Here is a 27,826-nt window from a genome sequence, read left to right on the forward strand (position 1 = left end):
GCGCAGCCCAGTGACCGGGAAGAAGCCGACAACCGCAGTCTTATCAGCTACCGCAGGCCGGCTCGGGCCCGGGCCGCCGCGGGCCCCCGGCTGCCGGCCCATGGGCGGCGGCGGCGGCTCGGAGGCGCCTCCTCCTGCCGCAGACCCGCACGGCGGGGACCGGCTGCAGCAGGAGCAGCAGTAGCGCCGCCGCCTCGGCTCCGCCGCGCCGGCCGCATGGCGGGCTACGCGCCGCGCCTGCCCTGGCTGCTGCCGCTGCTGCGGCGGGCGGCGCCGCCCCCCTGGGCTCGGGCCGCTGGCGGGGCCGCCGGCCTCCGCGCCCCGCCGCGTCTGGCCGGCAGGTGCGGGACGCCCCCCCCGCCGCTGCTCCTGTTGCCGCCGCCGCCGCCGCCGCCGGGCTGCCGCCGCCGCCTCCTCCTCCCCCCGCCCGCGGCGGCGGGCAGTGCCCCGCGCTCCCTGAGCGCCGCCACGGGCGCGGAGCCGCCGGCGCCGCCGCGGGGGGCTGCGGGCGCCCCGCCGCGCTTCGAGGCTCGGAGGCTGCTGGCCATGGCGCACCCCGAGCGCTGGAGACTGACAGGTACCGGCCGCGGCCCGGGGCTGCCCCGCCGCCGCGCCGGGGGCCGCCCTGGGGCTTTGTCCGAGCGGGGAGGGAGCGGCGGGGCGCCGCGGCCGCGGGGGCCTCCCCTCGCCCCGGCAGGAGGGGCTCCCGGGACCGAGCTGCGCGGCGGGCCGGGTGCGCAGCCTGGGTGGGGGTCCTGCCCCGCCGCCCAACAGCCCGCTCGCGGCGTGGGGGCCGCTGCCCGGGGGGCACAGCCCGGAGCGGCCCGCGGCCGGGGTGCAGAAGGTCGTATTTCCCTCCCGAAGCGGCGCACCTGGTAGCATCAGAGCACAACGTGAAATCTTTAAGTGAGCATTTGATACGCGTAAAAAGCTAAAAACATGCATTCTCCTCCCCCTTGCCATCTCTTAATTTGTTGTTTTGAAGGGAAGGCAAGAGTTTTGGAAGTTGCCGAACTCTCAGTTCGCTAGTAGTGTTGGCTAATGCCTCTCTGCGTGTTCAGTGCTGGCTTCACAAGCAGCCTGCAATAAACATGGGCCTGAGACTATATGGAATGAAGTAAAAAGGGCAACCCTCAGATTTAAAAAAAAAAACCCAACGTATTAGATAAATTGGAGTTCTGCCTCCCAGGAATTTCTTGCCTAGAACTTTATAAGTTGTTTTGAAAACGATTTATTTATTTTTAATGTCTATACAGTGAAGTCAAACACCATGGTTGTATTAAATTGTGCCCTTAACAGAGTGATATTATCTACAAGGAGCAGAAACAAACTTTTTTTGACATTGCTTCTCATGGGCCCAATAGGGTAATAGTTGCTAGTAAGAAAACAGTATCAAATTATGTGGTTTGGTTTTCTTAAAACCACTTTTAGTGGTGAACAGCATGCATGCTATCATGGCAGTGTGAGGCCTTTGCAAAAACTTGGGTAGTTCCCATAGAATGGGTAAATGGTGTCCGAGAGAAAAGAGGTGAAGTAGGTAGACTTACATAAAGAGGTGGTTTTGAGAAATATGAGATACTTTGTACAATATTTTATTCACCGGGGACAGTTACAGAGCTTTGTTACATGTTGGGATTACATAGCCAAAATAACTTGGATCCAAATGAATTTTTATAAGAAATTAGAACTATTTCTATGCTGTGAACACCTGTTTTATGGAGCTAATACCACAATCTTGGTTGTGCAGAGTAAAAGCAGGGGAAAATTGATGGGACAGGGCTGGATGGAGAGGGGGGAAGGTGTAATGTTCAGTAAGGCTTCAGTCTTGCTTGGGATTATTTTTCTTCATTGGTTTATGGACTAAAAAGTAAAAAGCCTTTTACCAGTAACTAATGTTCAGTCTTCAGATTTTGGTGAAGAAGTAAGTATCTGATCAGATAGATTACCTGCTGATTTTACAATGAATTTGTTTTCCCCATTGAAATTGAAACAAAACAGTTATTTGAAGGATGGCTTTTAGGAGCCAAAGACTCCTAACTGAAAACTTAATTTAGTTTCCTTTACTGAGCGCTTGCTGTCAGCTTGCTTATCGCAGGCAGGGTACGGTATGCTTGTTTGTAATTGTATTTTAAAATAGGGTTGAGTATTCTTAATCTGTGCAGTCAGCTGATGGTTTTATCTAAGTAAATTGACTATCACAGTTACTAAAAATCAGCTAGATGCTGTTTTATCTTTTGAGATAACAAAATGGCCTGAATTAAAGTTTTGGTTTTTTTAAAAAAAAAAAACAACACAGCACAACAACTTGATAATATCAAATCATGAGGATGGAAAAAATACACAAATGTATCAACTGCTTTTCAATGTTCTGTTGGTTTTGGTTCTGGGAGAGGAGAGAATTTATGTAAAATTTTTCTTCTTTTATTGACACCCTACTTAAGGGAAAACTTTTGTTGTTAAGTTGTAATTAAGTGGCAGGATGGAAAAGCTAACAAGGAAAATACTCCGGGTCATCGTAGGTGCAGGAATAACACATATGGGTAAAATGCCTTGTAGGTGGTTGTAGGGAAATCACATCTCCCCATTGTATCTAAAATACATTAAATATGTTGCATTTTATTCCTGTTGCATGTTTGTACTGAGAAACTAGTCCTTAAAAACTCAGTATCTCTGTTTTTCCTGCATTCAAAGAAAGAGGAAGGTTAATGGTTTCACTGTATGAAACAAGCTAGGGTAAAACATTTAATTTCCTCTTCAAGTCCGTATAAATGGTAAGCAAATGCTGTGGGATCTCTTCAGAGGCTTTACAGGTGCAGTTTTGTTTTGCAAGAAAGTTGAGCTCTTCCAGATCTTTTGCATTTTATATAACCTGTTGTTGGTAACATAGGTGTATAGCATTACCACTGTGAAGTGATATGCACCTTTTCTGTGATTCCACGTGGCATGGGTCGTGATATTCTGCTCATTGCAGTGATGCGTTGAAATTCACAGTCACAGAAGATGAAGTAGTTGGAGCGATGACCGTGGAGGCCTGGGGAGCAGAGGATGCTATGTGAGGAAGTTGAGCAAGGCTAGGATCACCCATCTTGGTGCGGTGGGGAAACGGTGTCAGCTGAGGCGGTGCAGGTAACAGGTGAAGGTGATCTGCTCTGATTGTGACTGGCACCAAAAGAGACGGTCATGTCTTGTTTTACACAGGGTCTCTTTGCCATCTGCGGGCTCAGGAAGGAGCGGTGTACTTTCCTTGCAGAAGGAGTTTATGACCCTCCAGAGGCTGTTAGGCATGAAAATAAATGTACCAAATATCTTACTGCCACAACATCAACAAAAATATCAGTGTAATATGTTCCATATTTCATCTCCAGTTACTTCGAGTTGGGTAGAGCTGCAAATGCATTTTAAACAGGACATGTGTGCTAAATTTTGCTGTTCTTATTAACAGTGGCAAAATGATGGCTAAACGCTATGATGGGAATTCACTCTGTTAGCGGCCACAGTTTTGTTTTTGTGCAGTGAAAGTAGGAGTTTGTAAATTCTGTAATACCTTCCAGGTTTAACATGGGAGGGAAGTTGTTTTAGCAATTTTTTGGCTTATCCTGTGCAGTCAGGTCAGGTAAACCTGTGTCTTCAGTTTAATTCAATTCCCAGGGAAGAGGACAGGGCCATTGTTTAAATTATTAAATCCTGCTGTGTGTGCAAGGCCACAAAAATGCCTTTTCAAAATGATCCCTTTTATTTCCTCCTGCCTCCTTGTTTCCCACTGTGAGAATCTGTCTGTTGCACTTTATCCAAACCACACTTGAAATCAATAGTTCTATTGAATTGTAAAGTAAGCACAGGGAACTCCAAAATTTTTAATCAAATAGCAAAGTATGCCCTTTCCAGGTATAACATTTCTGTGCAGAGTCAAAGAAGGAAGGTTTGTTTTATACACAGGTGTTCTCTAGAGATGTGCCAGAAATGTTATTTCATAAGTTTTATTTTAGAATTTTGGACATAATTTGTAATAACAGTTTTCCTGTAGCTTAAAATTTGCCATGAATGTGTTATAATCTGATTTTTCTGTACTTTTAAGTTATACCAGGTGATGTACTTTCTTGTCCTTGAATGAGAAATACTGGATTGCTGTAGATTTATCTTTTGTGGTTTCTAATAAGGAACAAATGCCTGTAAAAACAATTCTTAAAGAAAGGCAATTTAAAAAAAAAATAAAATGTTGTACCTAAGACTGCCTACGTTTTTTAGGTCTATTCTTTGTAATGTAGTTCAGAAACTATTTTAATAATTCATTTGGTTGGGGATGATTGGGGTAGTAATATTTTGTACAAGATGCAGATAGAAATGTAGAACACATCAGCTGTGAGTTGCTACTAGAAAGTCATCCTTTCAGTTATTTATACTTGTACAAGCTGACATTTCTTATGTCAAGTACTTGAGTAGGAGTATCTTTGAAAAATTCAGTTATTTTTAGGAAATTAAATTGGGCAGATAACATGTATTTAGTTTGTAGTAACATTTAAATGGTTTAATTTTGAAACTTTTGCTCTTCCAAGTTTGTAGCATGACTTTGAACATCAGCAGGCAATCCACGCACTGTTAAGGATTTACCTTTCCCCCCTCCATTTAAAAATTAATTAAAAGTCAGACAAGTGGCATCTCTCTGAAAAATTAGTTTTCATGTACCCATTCCAACCTTGACAGTGAGTCAAATTAATTCTGTAGTGTGCATAATGGGAAGGAAACTAGTGGGAGCAGTGGACAGGCTTACAGACACGCTTCTCTTTGGAACCTGGATTGAAGGCCAGTCTTGTCAATCTTGCCGTTTCTGTGCTGTCACCCAGTAGCTGGGAAATTCCTGGCCAAAATTTGGGTTCACCTCTCAAGTCCATGTATGTAGCTGCTGTTTTTTCTTACTGTATTTAGTTATTGTTAAGTGGTTCTGCTCATATAAAAGCAACTCAACAACCATGCTTAACTTGAATTTTCTGAAGGCAATTCTTGTGGTTTTAAAATCATAATTGCTATATGTATGGTATATACAGGGGTAACTTGCTGATTGTTTTCTCATGTGCAGTGTGCTTTTTGTAAAAATCAAAGAGGCTACATGTTTTTTGTTGTTTCTTCCTCCCTAGTTTTTCTTCTGATTTTGTTGATGTTTGGTAGAAACTTACAAACAGTCCAAGCAGCCTTGTAGCTTTATCACAAAAAGTTTGCTTTCTGTGGCTAGTTGGTGACAGTTCCTTATTTTAAATTGGTGCTGAACTGTTAATGAAGCTCCTTAGGTAAGATACTGCAGAAATGGTAGCTGCTGACTACTGTGATCAGTTAGGTGCTTACAACTTAATTTCTCTGCAGAATATTTTTTCTGCACTATTTGTGTAAATTGTGAAGATAGAAGGAATAATAGCTAGATTGCTCTGACATAAAGACTGTCTTCTGTGCAAGATAAATATGAACAAGTTAAATGCTTTTAAACACCAGTTAAAAAAAAAAAAAAAAAGCAGCTGTACTCTCTCCTTCAAACCTAGAGTTATTTTATTACTTTGCAACATTTGGTGATTAGAAACCTAGCTGATTTTTATGGCTGAGGAAAATCAGTATCACTAGAAAATACAATCAAAATTTAAAAATACTTTGTCTTCGAAAGGAATTCTGTTTTTTAAATATCTCCAACTGAAGTTTATGAGTGCATAATTAATGGTTTATACTATTTTAACATGCTGTGATAAAATACAGAAAATACTAGTGTTTTCCTAGTTTTCTGAGTGAGCTCTATACTTCTGCTGTATCTGAACTACAGCCTGGTGCCTTGTCCTGAAATAGTAGTCCAGGGAAGCTGTTGAAAACATTCAGAGGATTCTAGCCTGGCTATATGAGCCATCCTTTTATTGTGGGTTTTGATAGGATAGTAAGCTTTTAGAAATAAAAATCATAGCATTCCCCTTCCCTCCCATGCCACTCCCCCCACCTCTCCCCCCCCCGAACTGCTTTTACATTTTGTGTGTGGGTGATGAGTTCTCCAAATATTTTCCAAAATGGAAAAAAAAAAAAAAGTGGGGAAAAAAAAATCAATGGGTTCTTAAACAGGCCTGTTTGTGACAAAGCTATTTTTGGGTGTCTTAAAAAGACTAGCTTGTGATGCTGTTTGTATTGATAATAGCAAATTGTAAAATAGAGATACCATCTTAAGAGAAAGCGAAGATCCTTGCTTACAGAGTCAAGCCTCCATCTTTGCTTGCAAGCCGAGGTTTTGCACAGCTCTGCACAGGCCTTCCGTCAGGCTGTGTGCCTTGCTACCTCTTCCTCCTTCTCTCCTGTGCACAGTGGCAGTCTTATTTGCTCTTCCCTTTCTTGGGCTTCCTCAAATCGCTGCGTTCTGCTCTGCCTGGAAGGACACTTCTGTTGTGAAATATATTCTCTGAAAGCTCTTCCGACAAACCCTCAATAGCCTACTCTGCAAAGGCTCCTTGATATTTTGTTTGTTCCATAGCAAAGGACTCCTGGCAGGTCTGTCCTGTTTGATCATAGGAGCCTTGCTGAGGAGCTACCAAGGGTGATTTCTGTCAATCTTGAATACCTCATGACTCAAAAAGTAGACGTTCTTCAAGGTGATAGGCTGCTTCTGTAAGTTGCATCATGTAAATGTTCTGAGCATGAGGGATGCCACTAGCCGATATTCTGGAGCTTGCTCCTGGGCTGGTATCTTGCTGTGCCCTCCAAACCCTGGACACTGGTCTTGTTATTGAGATATTATCTCAAAGGTATGGTTCATCTCTCTTGTTTAATTCTGTCCCACAACAATTTTCTGTAGCTGTTAATTTCTCCAAACTATTGTATAATCCTGGTCAGTCAGATGACCCACAGTATGCCAGCCTTTTCGTGAGCTGTCTTGAAGATATTTTCAGTAAGTTGTGCAACTGTATTGTTATTGTACCAAAGAAAACAGTCTTTGCCATTTGAAAACCCAAACTGCTTTTTTGTGCTTCAAAAAATAACAAAACAAAAGAAAAAACACCACAGATTGAATAACCATGTCAAACTGTCTACAGAATACTCCTGTAAACATTTTTCTAAAAACTGCAATCTTCACTGGCAATAGTAATTTGCAAGATTCAGTATATTGACAATACCTGCAAATTAAGACAGTTCCACTCAAAAAGCTAGCAGCTTTCCAAAATGCACCAGGAGAGCAGTATACAACCATGCCATCAGATATGAACTGTATTTTTTTCTGAGTACAGTATTTCAGTTGTTCTTAATAAGGTAAGGAGGGCGATTCTAAAAGGTGGTTCTTGCATAACAACAGGTGCAGTCCAGATATGTATGAATTTAACACAGAAAGGAAACCAGACTAGTCATACCTAACCTAGAATTAAACAGAACATCCTTAAGTGCTTACAAAGTACTCTGGAAGAAGATTCTATCTTGAAATAAATATTTGCAGAACTGACGCTTTGCATGGTTGATACCAGTCCTTCAACCTCCCAATATTAATCCAAAACAAATCCCTTGTGGCCAGAGTTCACCAAATAGAAATCGACTTTACCTAACCAATAAATACAAATTTTATCAGTGCATCTTTCTCCCGTAAAAGAGCAACCAAAGAGCCCAGTCCCTGTGCATGCACAAAATAGAATGCAGTAGACTTTATTTGTCACTCCAAATGCCCTTGTGGAAATTCAGTGTTAAGTTAAAAAAGTCACTGTGTATTAGAATAAAGCTGCACAGATAACTGGTAAAGGACAGACGTTCTCGGTTACTGGTAGAAGGGTACTTCTGACAAATCCAGAACTTGCTTTCTGACCTGCCAGCCCTGATCTTCAAATAAAGCCAGTAAAATACTTAAATTCTGGGGGGTAATATTCATGACCTTACTGAATAGTAAAACTAGATAGTGTCCTGTTGCTCTGTTACCATGCACTGCCAAACATCATTATTACCTCATTTTTCTGTCCTTCATCCCTGATTGGCTTGAGTGATCTTAATTCATCTGAGGTCAAATCTTTATGTATTTGTGTTTAATATTGCCCTTCCTCCAACAGGCTTGCAAGCAATTTTTTGGCTTTGTACTTTCTCACATACTGTACTAGGTGAGAAGGATGCTCTGGTAAGAACCAGCAAAATTAGAAACTTTCACGCTCTTGGTGGTGTTCTTGCATGTGGAAAATTGGTTTATGACTCTTTGGAGTGACTTAATCCATGTTCTGAAGAGAGGTTTCTGATAGCTCTGCCTAGTTACTGCTTCTGAACGTCCTGGTTTATCAGTTGGTGACCAATTCCTTGCCCCTGGATACATCTACTTTGAAATGAAGTTGCAGCTCTGCTGTCAAGAAGAAAGCCCACAGTAGCCTTAACAGAGAACATGTTGATCTTAATAGCAATAAAGACATCACTTTGTACAGCAATCTGGATTTCTGTGCAAGTAGACAAGCAAAATGTTTGCCTAATGTTTCCAAGAGGACTGCTCAGCTGCTGCTGGAGCCAGCTTGCCTTGTTCTGTTGCCACTTTGACGTAGCCCTGGTTTTATAAGTCCTGTTAATCTAACTCAGTGTTTTATTTTCATCTCATAGCCTACAGAACAGATTTACTCTAAAAAATAAAGCTTCCAAACTACACTCTTTTGTTTGACATAATTTTCTGGGTAACAGAGTAAGATACATGAAACTAATACTGTAAAGTTTACTCTGACCTTTTTTCTGTCAGGAACAACCTTCAGCGTCACTGAAGTGTCTTCATATCTGGTTGCTGAACACTTCGTACTCCTCCCTTTAGTCAGTTATCACACTGACAGCTCTTCTTTGAATGAAGAGATAGAAGGAGTGTTTGCTGATTCCTATTTCTTCAATTAGTCAACAGTTTAAAACAAAAAAAAAGAGCAACAGCTGGCATCCGTGTTATTTTCTAGTTGTTCTGCTGGTGTAATCAAAGTGAGAGTTTCAGTTAGGGAATCTTATTTTGCATGTGATTTGTGGTTAAATTGATATAGACAGGTATATTACTTAAGGGGAAAATGAAAAGTGACATCTGGATTATATAAGCTTTCATCTTCAGGACAGCATTGTTCCAATATATTATTGAAACTTTGTCTAATGTTTAAGTAGTTTAGTAGTCTTCTGTTTGCTTTATGTACTACTTTTTTGCTTTTAGTTCAGTTAAGGCTGTAGGAAGTAATTACAGTGAAACCTACGCTAGTTTGAATGAAGAAGAGCTGAAGGTAAATCCAAGCCAGGAAGGCTGTACCGCTAGGCATATGGGATTTTTAGCCGTACAGTCCTCTTCCTTTAGTGAATATGCAATTGTCCAGTTCCATCCATAACTGAGAAATTGTCTGGACTAGTGAAGACTGAGCTGCCATGCAGTGCTGTGCTTGTAAGCAATGCTTTTGACCATCTCCAGCTGCCTTACAGATCAGCTTTTCCTGACAGGAGATGACCTGGCTTTTGTTGGATTTTTCCAGCTGCCTCACAGCTTGAATACACCAATGCAGCCAGCCTGTTAATAAGGTCACTCATTCTATAGGAAGTTTTCGCTAGTAAATAATATGCTTATGAGATGTGTCTATGGTATGGATCATATAAGTTTGCAGCAGGAAGTCTTTCCCTTTCTACTCTGGCTTCTTATAGTGTCTATAGCTTCAAGTTAAAGATCCAAGTCCTTCATCTTTAACGTGCTTGCTGGCTTGAGTGTAATGCAACGGAAAGATCGCAAACAGATCTTGAATAAGAACCGCAGGCAGCAGGTTGGACGCAACGGTAAGGATAAAGCTTGCTTGGGCAGTGCGTGGAGCTCTCCCAGGACTGCTCTGGGGCACTGCAGTGAAGTGTTTGCTTCAGGTGGTGGCAGGAATGCATTTTTTTTTTGTACCTTGAATTCTTCATCATAAATGCACAGCTGTATTTACACTTCAAGTATAAACTGAGACAAAGCTTTCCACATGCGTGTGGAGGTGGTAAGAGGCATCAAACCATCTGTGAGAGATGTTAGAAATACTGCTTACAGCAGTGCACTGATGGGAGGCGCTCTGCTGTCTTCATCGCAGAAGTGATACAGGAAGCTCAGTGGAATGGAGCTAAAACTCAGGCAACTTCAGGATATTCAGCACAGTGTCTTTTTGCCTTTAAAGGCATTATCTGCTAGTAGTTTTGTAGCAATCCTATGAATGGTTGCTTTAAGCGTGGGGTTTGCTGTTGGAAAATTATGCTGTATAAATGGTATTGTTTGTTGTGGTTCGGTGGTTTTCATATGAACTTCGTTCAGTTTTCAATTAAGCGGGTTTTTTTTTCTAGTTCTCAGCCTTCCAAGCCTGGCTTGCCTTTTCAGAATCAAGCTGTGTTCTTGACTCAAGAAATTTCTTTGCAGATTGAAGTTCAAAAGGCTAAGTCTTGGTCCAGTGCAATCTTGCATACTCTGCGATACAGCTTCAAACAGTTACACAGGTTGTTCCATGGGTGATCTTGCAACTGGAATTCAAGAGCTCTGCTCATCAGTGAACATACTACCATTCAAACTTATGCTAGTTTTCCTTTAGACCAGCAATAGTAAAGAGTAAAACAAAACAAGTGTGTATCAATTTTGCCAGTCAAGAGTAAATCAAATGTATTTTTTTGTTTGGTTGTTTTGGGTTTTTTCCCCCAAATAAAATTGCATGGTTTAGACAGTTCTTGGATCAGATCTTTATTTCAGTCCATTGCTATCTCAGAAATAGACAGCTGGAAGCTTTATTGTGGTAGCAAGCATGAAAGATAAAAACCAAACCAAACAGGAGTGAAGGATTGTGTGAGCACTATGGAAGACTTGCTTAACTGTGAATGCTCTCTAAGGATGACATCTGTGAAGAGTTAACTTTGTCGGATGGTGGTGGGGAAGGTTAGACAAGAGAATCAGTTCCAGGACTGTGATTGTATACAGAGGCTTTCAGGATCTTAAAATGTTCCTTGCCTAAATTAATTTATGCAGTGACTCGAAATGTCCCGTTCAGAACTGGGACTAAAAGAATGCTAATTATTTAATACGGACACTTGCAAGCTTAATAGAAATTTCAAGTGAAAAATTATTTCATATGCAATATTAATGATCTCGCAAATTCAGAATAATTTTCTTTTCTTTTTCCTTGTTGATTTGCAGCTGCTGTTGGCTTTCTGACAGTTTCCAGTGTCATTACCATGTCAGCTCCTTTCTTTCTGGGTAAAGTTATTGACGTTATTTATACAAATCCCAGTGAAGAATTCACTGACAGCCTGACCAGCCTGTGTGCCTTGCTGAGTGGAATCTTTTTATGTGGTGCTGCTGCTAATGCTACTCGTGTCTACCTCATGCAGACTGCAGGTAAAAACAGAAGCAAAAAGTGCTACCGAGAGTCATCTTTTATTCAGAGAGTCAGGATGTCTAATGATCTGAAATAAATTCTTGGCACTGCCTGAGAGATCCTCTTGGAATCAGTAGCTTTTTTTACCAGATCAAAGGTAAACTAATAGTGCAAAGATAAATATGCTGGAATAATTGTTCATTTTTATTTACTGTTACGTGACATCTTAAAGCTCACTATCTCGTAGTGTATGAAAACTCTCTAATGTGACTTGTTCAGTGCTGTGTAATCCTGTGATTTTTATATTGTCAGCATCTGTGTAATCTTGTTGCCGTGTTTGACTGACTTCTGTTCCTGACAGGACAAAGAATTGTGAAACGTTTGAGAACAACCATGTTCTCCTCTATTCTGAAGCAAGAAACCGCTTTCTTTGACAAGACCAGAACAGGAGAGTTGATAAACCGCTTATCTTCGGATACAGCCCTCTTGGGCCGTTCAGTGACTGAAAACCTTTCAGATGGGCTCAGGGCAGGAGCGCAGGCATCTGTGGGGGTTGGAATGATGGTATGGTGGTCTCTTCCCTGCTTGTCACTTCTTGTAGTTTCAAGTTTGTTTCAGTTCTGTTAGGTAATGTGTGAATGTGATTCAGTCCAGAAACTGTTGTGCGATCTTAGATACAAGTGTATTTCATTGGTTATCCATGTACTGCATTGCAATATAGCCACTTGGCGTTTACTCAAAAGCCAAAATATGGAGAATGAGGGTTTGAAATGAACTGCTGTTGCTGCCTGAATTTATCAAAGTATAGTAGGCAAATAGCTTAACTCTGTTCTTACTGAAGATTTTAAAATCAGTGATAACATTCCCATAGTTGCAGGTAAAACAGGGTGTGAAGGGCCTGATGTAAAAGTCATTGAAGTTGGTTGATTCTGGTTAAGGCCTAGGTGAGCAAAGGCAGCACTGAATATCAAATTATTGCTGAGGATTTTTACAAGTGTCAGTCTTTCTCCTTTAGTCTGTCAGTAAAGAATACATTTAAGTAGGAAGTGTGTTAATGAAGGCTTCCATGCAGTGCATGAGTTAATATTCCTTGGTGGTCAGTTGGTTTATATAAAAATCTGACTTCCCTTGATGTTTTTTGTGGCATTAATTTTTTTTATGCTTATCTGAGAAAAGATGCGTTGGTGGCAATTATCTTAAATGAAAGTGTCGTAATTTCTACTGTCTACCTGGAGTTAAAAACAGATAGCAAAAAGCTTCCTCATAAAAATAAGCTTCCAAGATCGATGTTATTAGAAACTGTTAAGAGTTTCCACTTTTTTTTTGTTATTAGAAACTGTTAAGAGTTTCAGGATTTGAGTGACTTTGTCACTGATAAGAATTATGGCTTTCTGTATTTATCTAAGCAAATAGAGTCTAAGGTTTTATCTTACCATAGATTCACTGGAATAACTTTATATAAGGCATTCTGCTCAAAAATGCTGCTGTTATGCAGTGTTAAAAGGTGGACTATAAAAGCTTGCCCAGAAAGAAGAGATTATTATGAAATGATTATAAAGCCTGTCAATGAAGTCAATTTTGAATTTTTCTGGAGATTTTTCTGTTTTCAGTACAGAAAGCAAGATGAAATGAAAACACATTAGATCTAATTTCAATAAATCTTATGAAAAGAACCTACTTACAAGCTTTGATGATGATTGTTAGAAGTGATAAAGTTTTGCAACAGTAAATTAAATCCATTATTCCAGGTTATGAGCATTTGTGGGTGCTAGGGAGCACTGGTGACTCCTTCTGTTCCTCAGTTACCCAGAAGTAGTAGGGTATTTCTCTACTCAAACTTTCTGTATTACACCATCTATTCAAAAGTTGTGAAAGCGCTTTAGAAAGTATATAATAGTTTACGTCTTTCAGCATCCCCAAGAGATTTCTGGGTAGGCCTGTTTACTGGCAGGTTAAGATAGCTGTCTAAGACCACACAGCAAACCAGTGAGAAAGCTAGAAATGAAATCCAGACTCCTTTGCTTATAATCCTTTGTTCTAACTGTGGGATACATTCCCTAAATGCTGTGGAGGAATGGATATTTTGCCTAAAAGAAATAAAACGTGATAAATGAAAGCAGGGCAGCACTAAATTACAATCCTACTAGTTTTAGAAAATTCTAGTGAGGGAAGTTGCACTTCACTACTCCAGTGGGTTGTTTTTAATCTGAACGCTAACCCCTGACGCATACCTTTTTCTTCTAGTTTTTTGTGTCTCCTAGCCTTGCTGCATTTGTTTTGAGCGTTGTGCCACCCTTGGCCATCCTGGCTGTGATTTATGGAAGATACTTGCGAAAACTTACTAAAATGACCCAAGATTCTCTTGCAGAAGCAACACAGGTAATCTTTTAACAGACGCTTTCTAGTTAACTTCAAAGTTGCCCTAGTGTATTTAGGTTAATATCTCCAAAGTACAGATCTTCTGAAGATAATTGTACTGTTCATTGCCCTAAGCCATGCTGAGCCTTTAGTTTTGCACCTGAACAGTATGAAAGGTAAACGTCAGTAACACTTAACTCATAGATCTCGAAAAAACAACCCTGTTTTGTAAAGAGCTGTGAATAACAATATTAAGTGGAGGTACCAGGCCTTGAGAATTTGGAAATGTAGGAAAGGATAAGGAGGGGTTAGGCTTTAGCTGTGTGAGAGCATAAAAAAAATCAGCCCATGAAGTCCTGTGTGATTTGGTAACTAGGTTTGAAAAACACTTTTTTTGGACTATAGTTATGACTTTGAAGCCATCAGAAACATCCTAGATGGATCCGTCTTTTAAGAAAACTTTGCTAGCAGTCCTTCTCTGCAATGATTCCTTGACGTTTGACCTTATTTATTGTCAGCTCTCTAATGTTTATGTGGCTTGGCAATTTTTTAACTTTTCTGGGCATCTCAACAGATACCCAGCTATCTGGGAGGAAGTAGAGGAAGCTGTTGTTTCTAAAGAGGCTGTTGTAGAGAGGTCTTCATTGTGTTTGCTGACCGCACTGAAATATTCTGTAGCACTATCAGAGAATTGGTAGTGATAGTGACCTTTTTCCTCACAGGCTGAGGGTGGGGAAACATCATTAAAATTCATAGAGATATAATTAGGAAAGACCTAGTTAAAATAGCCGCAGTTGTCAGATGTTTTAAAGTTGGAATATCCTATGTGGGACTTCTGCAAATGAACTGTGCAGAAGGAAGATCTTCTGTTTATTTTCTTTATCCTGTGTTAAAGGGAAGCTCATGTCTTTGTAAACCAGGTGTGGTACTTCAGATGAACAAGCAATTTTAGTGTTCCATTCAAATTCAGGTTGAATGGGGGATGGAAGAAGAATTATTACATTTTTATGTCATAGTTTTACTCACAAAAGGGGGCCTTGTTTTTTGTAAGACCATCACAGTGTCTATTAACAACTTAGTCTAACTGGTTACAATTGAGGTAATTTTAGAATTAATACTTCACTGTTTAGAAGTTAAAATACTGACTTGAAATGGGACACGAGTAGTTGAGCTAAATTAATTCGCAGCATTGCTTTGATCAAATGAGTGGAATTGTTTCAGGAAATAACTGCAGGCTTTCTTGCATGCTTTAGTGTAGAATAGAATATTCTTTATTTTTTCCCTTCCCACGTTGTTATTGCAAGTTATTGTGAACAGTAATTTTCTTATGTGTGTTGTTCACATCAAATTGGTTTTTTTTAACCCTACTTTTATATTTTTCTTTCTCTGCTAACACTTAAGGCAATCTTGAAGTTCTTTTTAACCTGCCTGAGCATGCAGTTTACTTTGAACTTAATAGAATTAAATAAAAAAAAGGAGTAGGAGTGGAGGGAGGAGGGCATGAAAAATTTTCCAGTGGTACCCAAAAGAATGTTTTTGGAGATAAGTGTAGTGATACTGGTTTAACTTTCAAATTTCTGTTATGTGAACATTTCAAATTGTGTATCTGTGTGTGTTTTGTTTTGTTCCTTGCTTTAATGTAGTTAGCTGAAGAGCGTATTGGAAACATAAGAACAGTTCGAGCTTTTGGGCAAGAAGTGTCTGAAATGAAGAAGTATACAAATAAAGTTGATTATGTGCTACAGCTGGCTAAAAAAGAGGCACTAGCGCGGGCAGGCTTCTTTGGAGCAGTAAGTGTATTTTGATGAAAGTAAACCAACCGTGTTCTGCCAAGTGTCAATTATTTTAAAAGTCATGAGGATACTTATAAATCTGCAAATAAATGATTTGAGTGTAAATTGAACCTACATGAAACTGTGGGAAGACTGGGCTTAAATCAGTCTAAATTGCTGTGAAACTGCGCCTCAAGATACAGTGGTGTGATAAAGCCAGTCTCTCTCTCTGCCCCACACCCTGTAGCTTGGTACTATTTATCTGAGCCCATACCTCCTGTTCAGGGAACTACACCAGTGGAAGCCTTCCCCCACCCTTAGCATTTTACAGGTTTGGCTTCCTGATGAGGTGAGCATCAATGCAAAGGAAGCTGGGGAGCGCACAGGTTGGGGAGGGAGAGTGGGATTGCGTTTTTCGATAGCAGCTTCCTGTGAGTTTGCTTAAGTATTCTAAAACAGCTACGTAACTGAAGACTTATTAACTCGTCTCCTTTAATGGTGGTTGAGAATAATGTTTCGTATTCCTTTCCATCTTGGGGTATGAGGTGAAAAAAAAAAAAAAGAAGCAAAAAAAAAAAACCCAAAAAAGAGTTGTTTGCTTTTTGAACACTTCTTGGATAGCACAGTGCAGCACCACTTGATGTCTGGCTGGCTGTTGGCTTGGTTTGCTTTAGAATTGGTTTTGTTCAAGTTTAACTCAGTCTTCTAAAAATCTAGATACCCATAGTATTGGAATTCTTTTTAGAAGGAAAATTCTGAAACAACATTTTAGGGGATAAAGTTTAAGATGTATGTGACAAAATCTGCCTTTTCCTTTTTTTCTTCTTTCTTAGACTGGCCTTTCTGGAAACTTAATTGTCCTCTCAGTCTTATACAAAGGAGGATTACTAATGGGCAGTGCCTACATGACAGTTGGTGAACTCTCATCTTTCCTAATGTATGCTTTCTGGGTTGGAATAAGCATTGGAGGTATGGAATGAGGAATTAGATTTTCCTTCACTTCAAAGCATTACAGTCAGTATGGGGGTGGGAGGGAAGAAGCTCTTAAAAGATCCGGGTTTCTTAAAAAGTCTCTTCCAAATGATCTTCCTAAGAAATCATGTATAATTTTTTTTTCTGAAGAGTTAATGAAAATGGTAATTTATGACTTAACCTTAATATAAGCCTTCTATTTTCCCAAAGGAATACGGAGGTTATTTTTTCAATGTGTGTATGTGACGGATACGTGTTATTTTAAATTTCTTTGGGTCTAAATATACTTTGTATGTTGTGTAAAGAAATAATACTGGTATTACATTTCTTTTACAAAATATGTGGGTCTGTTAAACATATTCTCTTTAGAAAGGCATGTAGAATTTAGCTGTAATTCAGTATAGAGTGTCTTGAGGTGGAAGAGTAAACCAAGTGCCAGCAGGACACTACACTCTGGTGCTAACCTTTTGTTTTTCCTTACTCACTGAGTCCTCCTTGAAGCTCAGACTCTGTAATCTACTAGCCCAGAAACAAACTGTTTATCTTTTTGTCAGAGCAGTCTTCACTACTGCATACAGGCAAAAATGAAGATAAGGTACTTTGACGTTTGACAACTGATTGGAAGGGTTCTTCTTTAAAATGAAGCTGTTACTTCTGATAGACTGGCAGGGCAATGCAGCTCATCTGTACTCTTCTAAGACTAAGCCTGATATCGTGGGAAGCACAAAGATATGCCTGAGGGCATAATTCGCAAGCCTACTTCCTTGAATATCAAAATTGCAGTGGCGTCCATTCCATCTACCAAACCCCTTTTTTGTCTGTGTAAATCATTCAGGTTTGGTCAACAGACAGATATCCGGCACTTTGAAAACGTGGGACAAATTAATGTTAAATAAATTAAAAATAATGTTAGAAATACTGATAAAATGTCATTGAATTTTTTTTATAAAAACATCTTTCTAAATTCTACTTAACATTATTGAAAAATATAGTTCTGCACAGAGCTCATTCTCATGAGGACTCTGAAGTAAAGCTGTCTTGCCACAAGAAGCCTGCCTTCCTTGATGCCTACAGAGCATAAAGATCTTCAAAGTGCTAAGTCAGCTTGGTATATGTCATCATCTATACATATAGGAGTTCATGCAATGAACTGTGAACTTCACTGCATAATTTGGGACTTTGCCTCTTTTTGTTGTAACAGTTTGCTGTGTTTTCTACCAAATACTTAAGACAGGTTATGAAAATTAAAAACATTTTTCGATAGCATTTGCTGTCCATATTATATAATTATTTTTTTTATGAGTGGTTGTGATTTGCAAACCTCAGTGTCTCAGTTTCAAGGTGCTCTGTGAGGCTTATGCCTTCTCCCCTGTGCCCTGCTCTAGGATGTAGATGCTTTGGCTTTTTTTTCCAAGCAGACAGCTTCCCACCATGGCTAGTGCCTTGTGTTGCAAGCTTTCAGGTAGTCCTCAGCAGCAGCACGATGAAATGCCCTGTCTACACTTAGATTCATGACCTTGTGCTAGACTTGTTGCTCTGCAAGAATAAACCAGTAAACCTATTTTAATATACCTTGTTTTTTCTGCCCTCCTGAAATCACTCTTAACACTATATGCATTTTAAGGTGGAAGTGGATTATTCTGTTGGAATTCAGAGATTTTGAGATTGGATACTCTATTTTGAAAGGCACACAAAAAAAATGAAGAAATAAGACATTTTATGTCTTACTCTATTTTTGGTTCTAGGTTGGTTTCTCTGTTTACTTCAGCTGGAAAGCCCTACAGTCACACCAGCTTCCAAGATGATTCACACAGCTGCTAAGAGCTGTGACCCAGTACTGTGTGCAAGCCTTGTCCTAAGCTTTGGCTTTCTCCAGTAATGTTTGAAGGATGCTGACTTGAGAGACGTATTTCTTTATGCTGTGCATTCTCCTCATAGCTTCTCAAGCATCAGTTCAGCCTTAGTTTTGTGCCTTCCCTCCCCTGTGGCTGACTCAGCCAGGCTGTCCTATAACCCTGTCTGACAAAGAAAGGCATTCAGAGTGCTCCGTTCTACTGAATGATTTTGAAAATATAGCTGGTTGTGTGCAAGGCTATTTCTCTAAAGCTGGACACTGTTCTTCCTGACAGATGAATGAAAGAGTTGCTTTGCTTTTGAGTTTACGCAAACTTATGTGTATTAATTTTTTCTATTTTTTTCTTCGGAATTATTTGTTTTGCAGATATAAATAAGAATGGTCAATAAGGGTTTCTGGTAGCTCTGAAGTGAGACTAGATAGGATTTAAATCAATGTCTGATAGTGTGTTGGAATAAAAGATTCCCTACATGTCTGATGCTTCAGCGCCGGTGATGAAAAGTATAATGCAAATTTAATGTCTCCTATGTCTTCCATTCTATACGGATGCATAGTACTGGTCTGCTTTTTGTTTAGGTCTAAGTTCCTTTTATTCCGAACTAATGAAAGGACTAGGTGCCGGTGGACGTCTATGGGAACTTATTGAAAGGAAGCCCCAACTGCCGTTTAATGGTAGGTCCTTGGTTTGTTATTGCACATAGGTTGATTTTTCTCTTATTGGTCACCAGTACTTCAGAAAGAGGTGTGTAATACTTAAAGGTAGTACTCACTTGTATTCTTCTGAAAGAAACTAGATACAGTGGTAATTCTTCTGACTTTTCCTAACTGTGAAACAGATAATGATGATTTCCTTTAATCAGAAGTTTTAGAAGCTGAAAATTTGGTGGTCTTTTATCCTTTAATTAATTCAGAATATTTAATAATATTTAAATATAGTAAATAAAAACGTATTGCCAGTGACACTTTATTTACGGCTTTATTGTTTGGAAGCTAGACAACGCCCTCCAGTTTTGAATATATTTTGTATAAACACCATTTGCCTGTCTGCATCAAAGTAGTTCAATGAGCTGCTTGTAGAAGATACTTTCTGTGTGATTTGCTGTTTTATTAGCTGCATCCCACTAAGCAAAAGTCATACATGAGTTTTCATCAGCTCTGTGCATTGTTAAGAAATATAATACAGCAGAGTCAAGGTGAGCTGTCAACACTGTAGTTTCCCTCTAAGTTTTGTATGGTCCTCTAATTTAGAAACTTTTTAAGGGCTGCTGTAAGAGGAAGTCAGAAAAGAACATCCAACATAACAGATTTTTTGATTGAGCTCTAGCTTTAGGAAATAGAGTTTGGAGTTGGTTGATACAGAGGGGTTCTTTTGAAATGCTGTGCTTCAAATTTCTGTTCTGCTTTTGTCTTTCTGCACTGGAATTCTTCGAGTTCTTAATCTGATGGACACCAAGTCACAGTCTGGCCTCTGTCTCATTTCTCTTCGCAGCTGCAAGCCTGTCTGTAGGGTGCTTTTCAATGTGAATAGACTTTACATAGCCAGTGAAAAGTAACGATATTGTCTCCAATGGATGGAGGCAGACTTAGAATAGCAGCCATTTGCCCAAAAGGTAACCACCACCAAGCTGCTGAAGGGATAGCTGCACACTCTTGTCTTTAGCAGTGAAGCTGGCTTAAACTTCCTGCCATGACTAACTATCCAGGGCCACACTGTAGTTTGCTCTGCCCTTCATAGACCTAGTGCAACTGTTGATTTCATCATCATTTGGATGTGATTTTTTTTATTTTTTTAAATCTGGATTATTTCAGTGGTCTTCATCTTTACAGTGGCCCCAGTGCAGAGTAAGCCAGTAGTATTGGAGCAGAAGTTGTCTTTCCCACTGAAGGTATTGAATTGTTCAATTACACCAATAGTGACATCTAGAAAACACTGTTTTATAGACTGAACAAAAACTGGACAAAGTTTCAGATATCTATGTAGCGTAGACTTACAGAAAGCCTCTTTTAAGTTTCCTTTCAGTATAAACTGAATACATAGGCAAGGGTATAATCCTTTGTCTCAAAAAACAATTACAGTTGATTTCTGGCTCATCAGACAATAAAACCAAGAGACGGTTTCTCTACTGTCCAAACCCACCTGAAACATCTACTCTCTTGGCTACTTAGGTTTTATTTTCATGGAACTCCTGCTGTTGTTGGTGACAACAAATATCTCAGGAACAAATTATGTCTTTTTTCCCCTATATCTAGAATCCAAGGAAGAAACAAGCACAATCCTGCATATAGCTTTTAGATATTTTTACAGTAATATATAGAGGAAGGACTTGTGGTACCAGACTTCCTGTATTGCAGTAGATTTCAGTGTTTCTGGCCATGGAATAGACTGTGCAATAACTGGAACTGTGAATAAAGATAAGCCATTACTTTCATAACAGTGAGGGTTATGCTGCTAGCACAGGATTTAGCAAATACATTTCTTTTCCCAAAGGAAGACCATTGTACTCTTACCTAACAAACAAGTTACAATATGTATGTCCATGGATTAAAGTCAAGGAAGGAGTCTGAACTTGTACGCTCTTGTCTTTGCTGTTTCTGTCCTACTACCGTTAGACTGAAAGCCTGGAGAAGGGGAGGGAATCTGGGAAAAAGAAAAGCAAAACAAATATTTGCTCTAGGACCAGGAATCTGGGAAAAAGAAAAGCAAAACAAATATTTGCTCTAGGACCAGCAGGACTAGTGAAATCTTGATTGCTACTGATGGGTCGTCTGGGTTTCCTATCCACAGTTACTGTTTAACCAAACACGGGCACGTGCTACTCTGTGCTGTGGCTAGTTGGGTGTTACTCGTGTGCTGCGTCTGAAAAGAATTAAGGGGTTTGAGTTGCATGACTTTAGCATGAACAAGCACTACTTGGGCGTTGCTCTGGTGCTGCCAGTTTTCACAAAACTGGTAGGACCTTCGTCAGTGAGACTCTGTCCTTCGGGAATGTGGCACCACTGTCCAGTTAATTTGCTTTGTACAGATATGTGTCGCTGGGATTTAATGGGGCTTGAAGAAATTGTGTTTCTTTGTCTTACCTATTTATAAGCTTTTTCTGGTACTGACAATCTTTTAAGGTAATTGTTTAAATTAAATGCTGCACTCCAGAAAGAAGCTGGTTTTATTTAACTTTGGCAGTCGTTCGTTCATGATGGTTTGTTATGGTATTTCACAAATGGAAATTTTAGTTTCAGTGAACTGTTGCCTAAGAATTATGTCTCTGATTGGTCTTTGAATGCACTGTTGTCCTGAATATATTAAATATACTTTCCACTTAAAAAAAAAAATTCTCAAAAATGGCCATTACTGCAACAAACCTAGCAGCAGCTTTATTTCAGTGACTGACAGCCTTTGCTTAAAATCTACGCAGTTAACAGGTAACAGAGAGGAAACTGCTTTTGTCCAACAGGGAGGGTGTTTCAGGTGACTTTTGTGGCTTGGTGAAAGGGCACCAAGTGATTTGCAATGTTTATCTTTTTGCATCTGTTCTATGGCAACAGGACTTTGGCCTTCAACACTGCCATATTATTTCATTGCTCCTAATTGACAAAACTTAAATTCTTTATAATATGTTTAAAAATTCAGATAATTATACTATAAGTGAACATTGTCAGGTCTTAGCAAAATGCAAATTCTCTCTCTTGGTGTAGGTAGCCTACAGGTTCGCTGCTGGTGAGCAACCTGAAGTTGCATTCAGGAACGAGTGGTGTACCACACTGATTCAGTCATGGCTGAAATACAACCCCGGTGGTTCTGAATTGTGGCTTGCAGCTATCCCTAGATTTAACATGGAGATAGATATTTCTGTTGAGTATCTGTAAATCAAGTTCTAGGATGGCTGAGCTGATTTTTTTTGTTTCTGTTCACATTTCTGTATTTTATTCTTTGTCATACAGAGGGAATAACATTAGGCAAAGACACATTCAGAGGTGCTTTGGAATTCAAGGACGTTGAGTTTGCATATCCAACACGTCCAGAAACATCCATTTTCAAAGATTTTAGCCTTTCCATTCCAGCTGGCTCTGTTATGGCTCTGGTTGGCCCTAGTGGTACAGGGAAATCGACTATTGTATCCCTTCTGCTGAGGCTGTATGATCCTATCTCAGGTATGCTTTGTGTGTTGCTCTCATTCATGACAGTTGATGCTTTACATCTTAGATACACCTTATAAACAGTTGGGGTTTCTGTGCTTGAGGTCCTGATGTGATTATTCCACTGAGGCACCATGCTTCCCTCTGAGGTGTATGGATACCTGGTGGTGGTGCCCGCATAGCTTCGCGTTTCTTATCCACCAGTATGTGATTCCTCAGGGGTTGTTGTTCTCTGCTGTTCTTTCTGCCTCTTTTCAGTACTTATCAAACACACTCGACTCTACTGTTTCTTAATTTCAGGTACTATCACCGTTGATGGCTTTGATATCTGTCAGTTAAATCCACTGTGGTTCAGGACAAAGATTGGAACAGTGAGTCAGGTAAGGAAGAAAAAAAATTTCTAAGTGAATGAAATAATTTTGTGTAATCAACCAGCTATGCCTTGCTTTTCATCTTTTTAACTAACTAACTGCTGTTGTGCATGCTTTATTCTAAAAATAAGTATTCAGAGCTAATACTGTTATTCTGTAGTCTGTTTTTACATAATCATAGAGATTCAAAGTGTTAGCTTGAAAGAAAAGTGTGCATGTGGAGACTGGAAAGTACATTGTTGCAAATTGTGTATGTATGACCATCTTGATGTGTGCTATGATTTGTTGAAGAAAATAACACAAAGCTTAACATTTAATGACATTTTGTATTAATGGCAGTTACACAATCATATTTTACACAACCATTTGAAAACTGACCTTCTGTGCTCTGTGTTGTTTCCAGGCTTACTCCTGTAGTGCCCTATCCTTAGCAACCCCTAGACTCTGAAAGTACAGAGAGATGTTCAATGGTCTTTAAAAAATAAATTATTTGACTGATTAAACTATGTATGTTCCTTCCCTCATCTCCCCAGATGCTTCACGGTGCAATTAACCGTTAGGTTGATGTTCTGATTAAAAGCAAAAATGATTTTCCTGTAGGCACATTAGCATTTTTCTTTTTGAATGTATGTATTCTACTTGAGTTACCAGTAGGAGATTCATACTGGTATTCATACTGTAGCATGTCTCTCCTTTATTTTATAAACAGAGCAGACTTACCTTCAGACATTATCCCATTGTACATTACTTGACCTGTCAGTCCTCTTCTCTGATTTAAGCTTTAATATAAATCAAATGCACAAAATGTCATGAAATCTGTGTAGACATTGTTGCAAATGATATGTAGTAAAGTACAAAGGGGAGGTGTTCTGATGTTTGGATGAATAGCTCTTTCTGCATTCTTCCTCAAATATTAGGAATTGAGGGTTATGTCATTTAAAAAAGCAACTTATTTTTCAATTGGTTTTGACTGCCCATTTTGGTGTTAGGAGAGGGTTTTTTTCTGTTTGTTTTTAATTCAATTAACTCTAGCTTATGTATTCTTTTGTATGTATATACAAGAAATTAATGCTGGGTCTTGTAAGTGGGATTTATGTTATTTATGTTATATTACATGCATGTAATTGCAGAGCTACCATATTAGTTATGTTTTTGAATTTATCAGGAACCCATTCTGTTCTCCTGTTCTATTGCTGAAAATATTGCCTATGGTGCAGAGGATCCTTCTACTGTGACTGCAGAGGAGATTCAGAAAGTTGCAGAAATAGCTAATGCTGCTAGCTTTATTAGAGGTTTTCCAAAAGGATTTGACACTGTAGTTGGAGAAAAAGGCATTCTGCTTTCAGGTACATCTTCATATTGGTTATTTTAAAAATCTCAATACTATTCTGTTAGTTTTTGTCACCAGTTTTTTCTCAAAGTCATAGCCTGCCATAAGTATTAAAAAAATCCCTGCTTCATCTCCATCCCCCGCTGCCCTCCCACCATAAAGTATCCGTTCCTAATTCTGCTCAGCCCAGGCATTCAGTTAAAATTACTTCACATCTGTTTTCTTGTTTCAATTTCTGAGTTTTTCCCCCCAGGTGGACAGAAGCAACGAATTGCGATTGCTCGAGCTCTGCTCAAGGTAAGCCAGCACCCAAATAGCTATTTAATTACTTTGTGGGGAGGCAGGAAGGGTTAAAAAGGAGGAAGCCTTTCAATGGGACAGGTGGAAAAATATTTTTAAAAAGAAAATTATATCTCTTATATTAATGAGGAAGTTTGAGGGGGCTGAGTAGTTTAACTAAAGACCATTTACTTATGTAAGTTCTTCCTCTTTCAGTCATGTTTTTTGATAATTATTGCCAAGATTGATGGTAAATTATTGTATAACGGCTCACTTTCATAAGACCAGGTCAAGGATCAAGGAAGACTTTAAGAATGTGGTGCTAGTAAACTCATATATGACACTTCTGTTTCTCTGTTCACATCTTTATCACTCATGTATTGATTTTTTTCTGGGTTGCAGCTTACCAGCACTATAGATGCCCTGCCTTGGCTTTGACTTTTGGCTGGTCTGGATTTGGGACAAGTTACTATTTCAGGCACAATGTTGTGTCATTTTTTTTTTTTTTTCTTCAAGGGTTGGCATGGGTCTAGCTTTAGGGCAGGCTCTGTGCTGCACTAATATGAGGAGGTTTCTGAGTATCAGAAGGACACGAGTTTGGTTCAGGGACGGCCATGGGCCCCCACAGGGTGGCAGTTTGGGGCTGATGCTCAGCTGGAAGTTTTGTGCCCTCCTGAACCCAGCTTACATTCACGTTAGGCTGCACAGGTCTCTATAGCATCCTAGCATGCCCAGATCTGCTAGATTCCTAGGAATTTTTTATTATACCAGTTCTCTTTTACCACAAATGCTGAAAAGCTGATTGTGATTCATGTCAAGTACAGTTCATGGGAGTAGAGACTTTTTTTTTGGGGGGGGGGGGAAGTTTTAAAAAACAAATGAGTAGTTGATATATATATGTGATTTGGGGTGCAGTGGAGTCTCTGCTCTTCCAGATAAAGTCTGAAGCTTTTACTGTCAACTTCATCAAGCAAGTTTGGATTATGTACTGTAATTCAGAAAAAGCCTCTTAGGGATTTAAGTGCTGCTGATTTATTTTTTATTTTTTTATTTAATTGGGAAGGGTTCTTAAATGCTAGTTCTTAGGTACTATGTATTTCATCTGTGGGTGAAATACTGCTTGTTGGTAGGTTTTTGTTATTTTTTTGTTACTGGACAGTTACATATAGCAGACTGACTGCAAGCAGAGGGTAGCTCAGCCTCTTTGAAAGATCCACGTAAGAGCAGTAAATAGAAAATTGAACTTTCGACCACAGTGCTGCCAAGTATGCATTAAAAATCATCTCCCACCTGCAGTTTGCATCTTTCAAATAGTGATCTGGTAATAGTGTTCTTTTACTTTATTTTGCAAAATTTGAAGATGGAAGAGTGTTGTTTCTGTTTTGTCCTCTTAGCATTTAGACTTTTTAAAAGTAATGCGTTGAATGACAGTTCTTTTGATGAAATAAGCACAGTTAGAGTTTTAAGCTGTACAAATCCTGTTCTCTATTGATAGAAATATTCAGATCTTGTCTAATTGTTATTATAACCAATTTTACTTTCTTCTTCAGAATCCTAAAATTCTTCTCTTAGATGAAGCAACAAGGTAAGAAAGTAAATAAATAGAAACTTACAAATTATCTGTCTGTAAAACTCAGATATGTGAGGTGCTCTCTCTTCTTTCTCTGCATGCCTGTGCACAAATTATCTAGCCCCTTATTTTTCTTAACCACAAGAAGAATGTGCTTTCTAGAATGTGTGAATTCGTTAGGAGACCTGTGAGAAGCTGTTTATGCAAAGTAGAAAGGATAGCTGGTACACTGTGTTGTAATTTTTCATGGAGTTAAATTTGTAATATGTAACTTGATTTTGAAACATCTACTTAAAGCTTTCTTGTATCTTTAGTTTAAATAAAGATCTTAGTGTTAAGATCTTAGTGTTAAAGTGCAGTTATACTGCAGTAGAACTTAAGTTTTTTCACTGAATTAATTTAGTGTTATTTCTCCATGCATATATTTGCATATGAGAATATAGAATGCCTGTAACTTGCATGTGTGCACTACGCAGTCACGAAACTTTCCTGCAGTTCCATTGGTGGTTCTTCACCAATGATAGCAAGGGTTTCCAGTTTTAGCAAAATAAGCCTAATGCATATGAAACTAACCTGTCTTAAAATAACAAATATCTTCCCTGCTTCCTATTTCTTACTAGTGCTTTGGATGCTGAAAATGAGTATCTAGTGCAAGAAGCTCTGGACCGGCTGATGGAAGGGAGGACAGTCCTAATTATTGCTCATCGTCTGTCTACTATTCAGAATGCTGATTTTGTTGCAGTCCTTGGCCAGGGTAAAATTCTTGAGTGTGGAAAACATGAGGAACTACTTGCAAATCCAAATGGACTTTTCAGGAAATTAATGCAGAAACAAGCTTTTCTTCAGAACAGTGATACTTTCACATTAGATTTACAATCTAGAGAAAAGGATGTATTAAAAGAAAATGTATGAGAGAATGTATGAATAGTGGAAGCTTACAAACTACAAAGAATATAACTTATGTTGCAGTGATGTAAAGTAAATGTTATATTTTTCCAAAATGTACAAAATATTCTTTTGAAACTTAAATGTTTAAACTTTTTATTGAAAGCTTTTTAATAATTATTGCAACTTTTTAAAATGTCTATCAATTGAGAGAATTTCAGTGTATAGATTTTTCTGCTTTGTGTTATGGTAATTGAGACCATTTAGAATCTTGTTTGCTGTAATGCATTGTATGATGATGTGCTGCGTTCTCAAGTAAGTTCAGTATTTCAAAGGTAATTAAATGACAATCTTATTTTCACATCATTGTCTCTTTCCTTTTCAAGGAACTTTTGCTTTCTGTGCTTGTCAGTAGTCTTAAAATGCTGAATTAATGTAGTCTGAAATTTCCGTCTGACTTTCACTGCACTGTCCTTTCAGTTACCATTTGTTCTGAAATGTGAAGGTTGATTTTGATCACCATCTACAGTTACTGTAGAGAATTACATATAAGAAAACATTTTAGAGAGTATGGAGGGGATGAGTTGGAGGAAAGTTCTTTAAAAAACAAAAAACCCAACAAAAAAGCAACCAAACAAAAGCCCTAACTGACTTTACATAAGGACAAAGGAATTGCATCCATATATTAGTATATTAAATCAGCCTAGGAAAGTATAAAATGTGCATGTATTTTCTTCCTGTCTCCATTTTTCCAATTCTTTAGTTTCACTTCCCTTCTAAGATGATGTCCAAAAGAACACAGTCTTATATATATAAGTTTTTTGTCCTTTTATAAGGCATATGTAAGGGTTTTCTTATTGTTACGTAAAATTTCATTCATGGAAATCCCAGGTTTTGCCTAACTGCCTTATTAGGGACAACTAGTAAACTACCTTCTCAAGGACAACTAGTAAAATAAGAGCATTGCATTAATTTGAATCACTGCAGGAGGGTAGAT

General features: G+C 39.1%; 1 protein-coding gene across 1 annotated transcript; it reads left to right on the top strand.

Annotated features, from left to right (window-relative positions):
• On the top strand, positions 1-27,192 carry ABCB10 (ATP binding cassette subfamily B member 10). The gene is made up of 13 exons (XM_054820246.1): positions 1-577; positions 11,126-11,326; positions 11,668-11,870; positions 13,551-13,685; positions 15,308-15,454; positions 16,270-16,405; positions 18,840-18,935; positions 22,200-22,409; positions 22,695-22,774; positions 23,931-24,111; positions 24,349-24,392; positions 25,925-25,959; positions 26,565-27,192. Exons 1-13 carry the CDS (start codon positions 217-219, stop codon positions 26,854-26,856), a joined length of 2,121 nt encoding a protein of 706 aa, XP_054676221.1. The 5' UTR covers positions 1-216; the 3' UTR covers positions 26,857-27,192.
• The last annotated feature ends 634 nt before the right edge of the window (positions 27,193-27,826 follow it).

Source organism: Grus americana, chromosome 3 (assembly GCF_028858705.1).
Source record: "Grus americana isolate bGruAme1 chromosome 3, bGruAme1.mat, whole genome shotgun sequence".
Classification (NCBI taxonomy): Eukaryota; Metazoa; Chordata; class Aves; order Gruiformes; family Gruidae; genus Grus; species Grus americana.

Coding starts and splice junctions, on each gene's coding strand:
- ABCB10 (XM_054820246.1), top strand. CDS start 217: ATGGCGGGCTACGCGCCGCGCCTGCCCTGGCTGCTGCCGCTGCTGCGG. Junction 22,410..22,694: donor GCTGTATGATCCTATCTCAG/GTATGCTTTGTG, acceptor TCTTAATTTCAG/GTACTATCACCGTTGATGGC. Junction 25,960..26,564: donor CTCTTAGATGAAGCAACAAG/GTAAGAAAGTAA, acceptor ATTTCTTACTAG/TGCTTTGGATGCTGAAAATG.